Source organism: Rhincodon typus, chromosome 4 (genome assembly GCF_021869965.1).
Source record: "Rhincodon typus isolate 14 chromosome 4, sRhiTyp1.1, whole genome shotgun sequence".
Taxonomy (NCBI): domain Eukaryota; kingdom Metazoa; phylum Chordata; class Chondrichthyes; order Orectolobiformes; family Rhincodontidae; genus Rhincodon; species Rhincodon typus.
Window position 1 is genome coordinate 107,390,057 of NC_063335.1, and position 10,484 is coordinate 107,400,540.

The 10,484-nt window shown below is 42.1% G+C and overlaps 1 protein-coding gene across 5 annotated transcripts in view; it reads left to right on the plus strand.

The window, feature by feature from the left end:
• ankrd12 (ankyrin repeat domain 12) overlaps window positions 1-10,484 on the plus strand; it is a 173,480-nt gene that overhangs the window by 64,619 nt on the left and 98,377 nt on the right. For 4 of the 5 annotated variants that reach the window (XR_007261989.1, XR_007261990.1, XM_048596243.1 and 1 more), the window contains exon 3: window positions 1,599-1,676. The exons of the other annotated variant lie outside the window; for it this stretch is intronic. Coding sequence is in view for 2 of the 4 variants with exons in the window: in XM_048596243.1 (XP_048452200.1) it covers window positions 1,599-1,676 (78 nt within the window). In the remaining 2 variants the exon portion in view is untranslated. The remainder of the gene's footprint in view (window positions 1-1,598; window positions 1,677-10,484) is intronic. 5 annotated transcript variants of the gene reach the window in all.

Here is a 10,484-nt window from a genome sequence, read left to right on the forward strand (position 1 = left end):
ATGGAACTCACTTAACTATAAATATAAATTTTACAAGTAATCTTTTTTTATTTTTGTTTCTTTTTGGTTATTTGAATAGTCTTGCTTCAATTCATAAAAAATGTGTGAAGAACTGTTCAGAAGTTGGTAATATGCAAGACTGAATGCATAAGAACAGGCACACCCCAAACTAAAGAACTGCAGAACCTGAGGAAGGGTCACTGGACCCAAAACGTTAACTCTGTTTTTTTTTCCTTCACCGGTGCTGCCAGACCTAAAGAACTTTTTTAACTATTGCTGTAGCCATTAACTATAAGTACTTCTGCAATGCTAAATAACCAGCCCTGAAAGGGAGGTGTTTGTTTCCTTTTGAACAGTGCAATTGCAACATAATACTTTGATAAATTTCAAAGTACAGTTCCATCTACCAAAATACCAAAAATAGTGTAAAATATTCTTAGTCTTATGAAATCATTAAAAATCAATAGACACTGCCACCACATGAACTCACTCCCTTCTTCATAAGATCTATCTTTCATTCTGTTACTTTAGTGGCAAATCCTGCAAAGGTTATCATTGGCAACTATATAGTATTTAACTTAATAGTACCCTAAACAGGCCTCAATATCTAGTAGTATATTCTGTTTGATATTTGAATCTGGTAGAGAACTGCATTTCATGGGACATAAGCATTGCAAGTAATACCCGCACTTGTTATATATCCTTGGTTGTTTTTGTAAGGTTCGTGATGAACTACCACCTTGAACCGCTAGTCTGTTTGAAGTGCTACAATGCTGTTTAGAATGGTTTACAGGATTTTGACCCAGCCACAGTGAAGGAATGGTGAGTGTGTCCCATTTGGGATAGTGTATTATCTGGAGAGAATCATGCAGGGAATGCTGTTCACATCTGTCTAGGTGATTGAGATTGCAGGTTTGAATGATACTATCGTAGGAGGTTGAGGGGCAATGTGGTAGAAGTATATAAAATTATGAAAAGCATGGATATGGTGGATAGTCAGTCTTTTTCAAGCATAGAAATATCAAATTGTAGGAGGAATAGGTTCAATGTCAGAGAAGGCGAATTTAAAGATGTGCGAGACAAGACTTTTTACACAGAGGGTGGCAGGTGTCTGCAGTGTGCTGCTGGGGAAGATGTTAAAAGCAGATATGATAGCAATGTTTAAGAGGCATTTAGACAGACATGAACAGACAAGGAGTGCAGGAATGCAAACGATGTGCAGGCAGAGGGGATTAGTTTAGAATGGCATAGTTGGCACAGATACGTTGGGCCGAAGGACCTGTTCCTCCATTGTACTGCTTCACATTGTATGTTTGGCAAGTTACTGCAGTGCATCATGTATGTGGTACTTAATATTGTTTACTGTTGTTTCTGTCAATGGTGGATGGAATAAATGTTTAAAATAGTCAAAAATCACATGACACCAGGTTATAGTCCAACAGGTTTATTTGAAAGCTTGTGATTGTCCACCCCAGTCCAACACTGGCATCTCTACATCACAAAATAATCAAGTGCTAATCAAAGATGCTGCTTTGTCATGATATTGGAAATGCATTTGTGTAAAGTATTCCAACAGACGTCTGATTTGTCTCTTATAGATGGACAGGCTATGGAAAGTCAGCAGATGCTTGACTCACTGCAGAATTCTAAGCCTACAACCTGCTCCCAAAGCTACAGTTAAGTTTCTGTTCCTTGTGTTTAATAGCTGTGCTGCAACCAAGTCTGGACGAGCACACTGCAATGTATTCCACTACTTCACAGGCCTTGATACAAAACTGCAGTACTTATGTCACTTACCAAGGTGATCCTTATCTGTATCAGATCTTCAACAAAATGAGTTTATTAACAAAATAAAAACTGTTCAATAAAGATATAATATTTGGTTAATATACACAGTCAGAAATATCCCCAAAACCACTTGCATTTGCGATCACATCCAAAGCTGCAGAGATTGGCTTTCTGGGGGAAAAATACATGTTGACCAAATAGGTTACTTTTGAATTCGAAAGGACAAAGCATAAAATGCTCTGCTATCTGTGCTGTGATGTTCCGGCAGGTGTAGTCAAGTCATAATTGCCTTTGAAATGATGCAGGCACATTTGGCTCAGACAATTCCACATCAATATTTAATGTGAGATGTGAGTCGAGATTTGAAGCAACAAATGACTTGTGTGACCTGTAAATAGAAGGCCTGTACTCTATTAACGTGATGTACCACAGCCTCACTTCCAGTGGTCAAAGTAGTATCTTGTAATGACCACAGAAAATAGGAGTAGACCACCCAGTTTGCTCTCCCATTCAATAAAATAATGGCTGATCTCTCATTCACTTTCCTCCACTTTTCCCATAACCCTTGTCTTCCCTACTGATAGGAATCTATGTACTTCAGTCTTAAATATACACAAAATCTCAGTTCCACTGCTCTCAATGGCAAGCAATTCTAAAGAGAGACAACCCTCAAAGGGAAGAAATTCCTCCTTGGCTCAGTCTTAAATTGGTACTCCTTTATTCTGAGACTACGCTGTGTGGCCCTAGACTCTCCGATGAGAGAAAGATCCTCTCAGCATTTACCTCATCAAACCCCTTTAAGTTCCTATGTGTTTTCGATGACATCACCTCTTATTCTTTTTAAATTTCAGTGAGTAGACACCCAACTTGTTCAATCTTTGCCCATAAGACAGTTTTTCCATACTTGGGATCATCCTAGTGAACCTTCTCTGAACTACCCCCAGTGAAATAATATCTTTCCTGAAGTAAGGGGACCAAAACTGGTCTCAGTACTCCAGATATGGTCTCACTAGCACTTTGAACAGTTGCAGTACAACCTCCCTACTATTATTCACCAACCCTCTTGATAGAAGGGCCAACATTCTATTAGCCTTCCTGATCCTAGAATCAAAATTATAGAATCCCTACAGTGCACATTGCCTGCTGCATTAGTGTGCTAGCTGTCTGTGTTTTGTGCACCGGTACCCTCAGGTCCTTTTATTTTGCAGTGTTCTGATTTTTTTTTTTTTTTCCCATTTTAAGTAATACTGTATCCTTTGTTCTCCCTTCCAAAATGAACTTCACATTTTCCCACATTATACTCCATTTGCCAATTTTGTGCCACTTAATTAACCTGTCAATATTTGTCATGAAACTCACACTTTACCTTTCACTTATTTTGTATCATCTGTAAATATGTCTATAGTGCATTGACTTCCTTCTTCCAAGTCATTAATGTGTACTGTAAACAGTCATGGTCCCAGTACTGATCCCTGTCCAACTGTACCAAATGCAGGTTGTCAACCTGAAAAAGAGCCCCTCATTCCCGCCTTGCTGTTTCCTGTCTATTAGCTAATTCTCTGTCCATACCTCCAACACCATAGAATGTTGTGACTTGACCTTTTGTGAGATACCTTGTTGAACACTGTCAGAAAGTCTAAATACACCACATTTACTGGTTCCCCTCTATCCACTGTGGTTAAGACTTCCTCAGAAAACGAATAAATTAATCAGAGATAGTAGCGACTGCAGATGCTGGAGAATCTGAGATAACAAGGTGTAGAGCTGGATGAGCACAACAGGCCAAGCAGCATCATAGGATCAGGAAGGCTGATGTTTCGGGCCTAGACCGTTCATCAGAAAAGAGCTCTTCTGTCTCTGTAAGGAACCAACATTCAGTCTAGTTAATCTTTTCTTTAAAAGTTGTCCTTGCAGGAACTGTTACCATCTCTTTTATATTTCTGACCACCTTTTGCTCACTGTTCTGAGGAAGGGTCACCAGATCCGAAACGTTAACTCTGTTTTCTCCTTCACAAATGCTGCCAGACCTGCTGAGCTTTTCCAGCAACTTTGTTTTTGTTCCTGATTTACAGCATCCGCAGTTCTTTTGGTTTTTATTTAGTATATTCAGTATTGACCCAACTATTTTCATCTGATCAGTGCCATTTTTTTCATAGACCCTGATCTTGTACTAGGAACGTAGGAACAAGGATAACAAGGTGTAGAGCTGGATGAACACAGCAGGCCGAGCAGGAAGGCTGACGTTTCGGGTCTAGACCCTTCTTCAGAAATGGGAGAGGGGAAGGGGGTTCTGAAATAAATAGGGAGAGAGTGGGAGGCGGATAGAAGATGGATAGAGGAGAAGATAGGTGGAGAGGAGACAGACCGGTCAAAGAGGCGGGGATGGAGCCAGTAAAGGTGGGTGTAGGTGGGGAGGTAGGGAGGAGATAGGTCAGTCTAGGGAGGACGGACAGGTCAAGGGGGCGAGATGAGGTTGGTCAGTAGGAGATGGGGGTGGGGCTTGAGGTGGGAGGAGTGGATAGGTGGGAGGAAGGACAGGTTAGGGAGGCGGGGACAAGCTGGGCTGGTTTTGGGATGCGGTAGGGGGAGGGGAGATTTTGACGCTTGTGAAGTCCACATTGATACCATTGGGCTGCAGGGTTCCCAAGCGGAATATGAGTTGCTGTTCCTGCAACCTTCGGGTAGCATCGTTGTGGCACTGCAGGAGGCCCAGGATGGACATGTCGTCTGCAGAATGGTGGGGGGGCGGGGGGAGTTGAAATGGTTCGCGACTGGAAGGTGCCGTTGTTTAGTGCGAACCAAGCGTAGGTGTTCCGCAAAGCGGCCCCCAAGCCTCCACTTGGTTTCCCCGATGTAGAGGAGGCCACAACGGGAACAGTGGATGCAGTATACCACATTAGCAGATGTGCAGGTGAACATCTGCTTGATGTGGAAAGTCTTCTTGGGGCCTGGGATGGGGGTGACGGGGGAGGTGTAGGGGCAGGTGTAGCACTTCCTGCGGTTGCAGGGAAAAGTGCTGGGTGAGGTGGGACTGGAGGGGAGTGTGGAGCGGACAAGGGAGTCACGGAGAGAGTTGTCCCTCCGGAAGGCAGATAAGGGTGGGGAGGGAAAGATGTCTTTGGTGGTGGGGTCGGATTGCAGATGGCGGAAGTGTCGGAAGATGATGCGTTGGATCCGGAGGTTGGTGGGGTGGAACAGAAGTAGGCCATTCAGTCTACTGAGCATGCTGTCCATTGATGTCATTGGTCTCAAGAAATCTCTTCCTTTCTTTCTTGAGCATTCTCCATGATTGAGCTTCCGCAGTCCCCACGGGTTGAGAATTCACCACCCTCTGCATGAAGAAATTCCTCCGTACCACTGTCTTATTGCCTGCCCCTTATTCTGACAGTATGTCTGCTGAGTCTAGATTCACCAGCCTTGGAAAATGGCCCATCTATATTCTCTCCCCATATTCCCGTCTACTTCAGTTAACCTTGGATCCTTGTTATACAAAGGAATCGATCTACGTCCATATTAAAAATATACAATGACCCTCATCTCTACCTTCTCCTGCAGCAGAGTGTTCCAACGTTCATTTGGTTCCAGTCAAGCCTTTAGCTTAAATTGAGATAGCAGTTCAGCCTCGATCTTAAAATATGACGGAGTAAACCCAAAGGACTGTATGGCCTGTTGCTCTGATTTCTTACGTTTTTAATATTTTCTGCCTTCCTGCTTGCCTTGAATTCAAAATGCCAGAATTGACTATAGTGGTAAAGTAACATGCATAAGAGGTTTATGATAAAAACGCTATAAAAAAGAAATCGAAGAAAATATGAGGTTGGAAAAATTGGACAATGATGAAGAATTGAAAGCAAAAACAGAACATGATGTGCAACAGATGTACTGAAAGACAGGTGGAAAAGAATGGGAATTATGGAACAGGCATTTTTTTTTTTTTTTTTGAGATATCCTACAACAGGAGCTCTTGTAATACTGTAAGCAAATAGATCTGTCTGCTGTTATATACAGTATCCTGTATCCATTGAGAAAGAAAGACTCTTATGAAAAAGATACCCCATCCATAGCTAACCAAGGAGTTAAAGATAGCCTCAAACTGAAAGGAAAAGCAAATGATACTGTGAAGATTAGTTGTCGGTCAGGAGATTGAACAAACTGTAAAAATCCAGTTGAGAATAATTTAAAGAATTTTTTAGGAAATGAGCAAAAGGTGGTCAGAAATATAAAAGAGATGGTAACAGTTCCTGCAAGGACAACTTTTAAAGAAAAGATTAACTAGAGTGAATGTTGGTTCCTTAGAGAGAGAAGAGTGAGTGTGTCTAGGGAATTAATGCTTACAACATTTTCTTGTTTCCAATTGTGGAGTTCCCATGTAGAAGAGCTGAAAAAAATGTCCAAAGAATACTTGAAACTCTAAGGTTTTGGAGTAGATTTGTAGCTCGGGTTGTGGGTGTTGAGGTTGGTTGGCTCGCCGAGCTGGTTTGTTGTTCCGCAGACGTTTCATTACCCTGCTGGGTAACATCATCAGTGTAGCCTCCGATGAAACGTCGGTGTGTTTTCCCGCCTGGTTTTTAAACTCTGGAGTCCGTTGAGCTGGATTGCCTCATTTCTGGTTTTCCTTCGTAGTGGAGTGTACATGGGGTCGAGTCCTATGTGTTTATTGATGGCTTTCTTCGTGGAGTACCAGGCTTCTAGGAATTCCCGTACTTGTCTCTGCTTAGCTTGTGCCAGTTGAGTTGGTGGTTCTCCTTAGCCATGTGGATTGAGATGAGTGAGTATTGGTTGTCTTTTTGTAGCCAGTTGGTGTTCATGTACCCTTGTTGTTAGTTTCCTTCCTGTTTGTCCGATGTAGTGTTTCTCACAGTTTCTGCAGGGGATCTTATAGCTGACATTGGTCCTGTCCATGGCGGGGAGTGGGTCTTTAGTTTGGGTGAGCTGTAGGGTTGATGTGGGCTTGTGTGCCACTCTGATGCCCAGTGGTCGTAGGAGTCTTGTGGTTAGTTCTGATGTGTTCCTGATGTAGGGTAGTGTGATGAGTGTGTCGGGGTGTGTAGTATCTTCCTGATATTGTTCGTGTAGGTATCTTCTGACAGTTTTTTGGATATCCATTATCCTTGAAAACCTGGAAGAGGTATTCTTCTTCCTCTTGGCGTAGTTCTTTGTTGCTGCAGTGTGTTGTTGCCCTTTTAAGTAGTGTTCACTATTTAACTAAACTAAAGAACTAAAGACCCACTCCCTGCCATAGACAGGACCAATGTCATCTATAGGATCCCCTGCAGAGACTGTGAGAAACCCTACATCGGACAAACAGGAAGGAAACTAACAACAAGGGTACACAAATGCCAACTGGCTACAAAAAGACAACCAATACTTGCTCATCTCAATTCACATGGATAAGGAGTACCACCAATTCGACCGGGACAACACCAAAATCCTGGGACAAGCTAAGCAGAGATAGGCACGGGAATTCCTAGAAGCCTGGTACTCCACGAAGGAAAACCGTAAGTGAGGCAATCCAGCTCAACGGACCCCAGAGTTTAAAAACCAGGCGGGAAAACACACTGACACTTCATCGGAGGCTGCACTGATGATGTTACCCAGCAGGGTAATGAAACGACTGTGGAACAACAAACCAGCTCGACGAGCCAACCAACCTCAATACTTGAAACTCAACAGGTGAAAGAGAGAAACCTAAAGCTTAACAAGGCAGTAGGAAAATTATTAGAACTAAAGCATGGCAGATCTCCTGACTTGATGGTTTGCATCTTCAGGTCTGCAAAGATGATAAAATACATCGTTACCTACCCTCGATTCTGGAAATGTTCCAATGGATTAGAAAATTGCTAATGTAGCACTTCTGTCTCCCCCTTTCTATAAAACCCAGTAAACTGTAGACCTGTCAGCCTAACATCCGTCATGGGGAAAATGATGGAATATATTATTAAGGATATAAAAGGAAAAATCTTAATACAATAAGACAGAGTTAACATGGCTTTGTGAAAGGTCGGTCACATTTGACTAATTTATTAGAGTTCTTTGAGAAAGTAACCAGCAGTGTGATTTAAGAAGAAATCTGTAGGTGTAGTGCACTTGGGTTTCCAGAGTACATTTGACAAGATGCAACGTCAAAGGTTTCTTCACAAAAGAAGAACTCACGATGAGGGAAGTAATATTCCAGCACGATATAAAGGGGATTACTAACTGACGGGAAGCCAGTGAGATGACAGTAGGGAGAATGGAGTAATTTCATGTTGACAGGTGTTTATTAGTGGTGTGCCACAAGAATCAGTGCTAGGGTGTCAGTAGTTTTCAGTCTGTCTTGATGACCTGGATGAAGGGACCAAATATATGACAGCTAGATTAGCCAATGATGGCAACGGGAAGTAGAGAGTGGGCAGAAATTTGGCAGATGGAGTACAATATGGAAATTTTTTTTTTTTTTTTTACCTTCGCCACTTTGCCGGAAAGAATATTATCTCAGTGGAGTTGAGTATAGCACATTTGTGCTAAGAGGATCAAAGGATATGGAGGGAATAAGCAGGAACTGGCTGTTGAGTTGAATGATCAGCCATAATCATCATGAACAGCAGTCTTCAAGGGCTCTAATTTTGCATATTTGTGTCTTGTGGACATTTTGGTCTCCCTTCCTTAAGAAAGAATATAATTACATTAGAAGCAGTTCAGAGAAGGTTCACTCACCTGTTGCCTGGAATGAAGGAATTATCTTCAGGAAAGATTGAGCAAGTTGGGCCTTTACCCGTTGGTGTTTAGAACAATATGGGGTAATTTTGGAGACTTTAGAGAATGGATGCTGAGAGGATGCCTCCTCTTGTGGGGGTAATCTGGATCCAGGAGGCACAGTAAGGGTACGTCACTCTTCGTTAAGACTGAAATGAGGGTTTTTCCTTTTTGCAGGTCATTTGTCTGTTATTTTCTAAATAACTGGTTAGGCTACAACTGGAGTATAGTGACCAATTCTGGGCACTACACTTCCTCAAAACTTTTAAAGTTTTGAGTAGTGTGCAAAAAGCATCTACCAGAATGGTAGAAATAGTCATGTGGAGAAACCTAAGAAGCACCAGTATGCAGGGAGTTGTTCAACCAGGTTTGGTGTACACTGTAGTTTACACTGTAGCTTCAGCCTCAATGGATGGACAATTAAATGCAGAAATCAGAAAATTTCTATTTTGTCCTGCTTCCGTACCTCATTGCACCAGTACCTGGTGAGGGCACATTGAATTAAAACAAAACACGGAGCATGAAATCCCAATAATTTCCCACTAGGTGACCATGAGATAGACCAGAAAAATATAGGGTGCATCCATTCACATGTAAGTACGTTTTTAATGGCATGTCAAGTCTTAAGTGCTGCCAAACATCTTCCTGACACTCAAAATTTATTTGTGCAGCCTCATTGGGGATTTAAGAATAATATTTTTTTCTTGTGTCTTGTAAATCACACCTTTGTCCTTTTTATATTTCTTTGTGAGTGATCTTTGCATTGAATTAACTATTAAACTTTCACTTCCTGGTTTTGACTCTGCATGTCACTGTAAGGGTTTTCAGTTAGTTTGAAGAGCAAGATTTTGCTTGCTGTCTTCTGTCAGATCCTCTGAGGATGCCACACTGAAATGATTCTGTAATTGTCATTAGTAGGCTTTTGTGCATTAACTTAAAGCCGAGGCAGCTGCAACGGGAATGAATGGCAAGTGCTGTTTGTTTGCCACTAACTGAAAAATTCATGTCAGTGTTAAGTTTAATAAAAAATAAAGTAATAAACAGTTGAAACAGGATGTAAGCAAGTGATAAAACATAAAATATTCCTACATCTGCTGGCTCAAACATCGAGAACAAAGGAATCTTGGCATTTTGTCACTGGATGCAATAGACTGACTGTGCTCAAAAAGTATTTGCAAACTAATTGCATTTATTACCTTTTATTTTCAGTCGCACTGGTTACTTCCACTTGGTTTAACATTTGCGTAATTAACATAGTTAAAAAGACAGATTATTGTACTGATTGAGCACTTAAATATGAGCAACAAATATATCCTTCACCACTGTTTTATTTGTTTAAACTGCTAGATGAAGACAACAGATATTTTTGTTCTGCCGTGGCTTGACCTCATGAAACTGCAGTTCAATGAAATCTGTAAAATTGGATTAGTGTACATTAATAGTGTAATTGATCATTTGTTCTTTCATACTGAAGTATAATGAATTCATGACAACAAGGTGCAGGGCTGGATGAACACAGCAGGCCAAGCAGCATCATAGGAGCAGAGAGGCTGACGTTTCGGGCCTAGACCCTTCATCAGAAAAGGGGGAGGGGAAGGGGGTTTTGAAATAAATAGGGAGAGAGTGGGAGGCGGATAGAAGAGGGATAGAGGAGAGGATAGGTGGAGAGGAAACAAACAGGTCGAAGAGGCGGGGATGGGGCCAGGAAAGGTGAGTGTAGGTAGGGAGTTAGGAAGGGGATAGGTCAGTCCAGGGAGGACGGACAGGTCAAGGGGGCGGGATGAGGTTGGTCGGTAGGAGATGGAGGTGCGGCTTGAGGTGGGAGGAGGGGATAGGTGGGAGGAAGAACAGGTTAGGGAGGCAGGGACGAGTTGGACTGGTTTTGGGATGCGGTGGGGGGAGGGGAGATTTTGAAACTTGTGAAATCCACATTGATACCATTGGGCTGCAGGGTTCCCAAG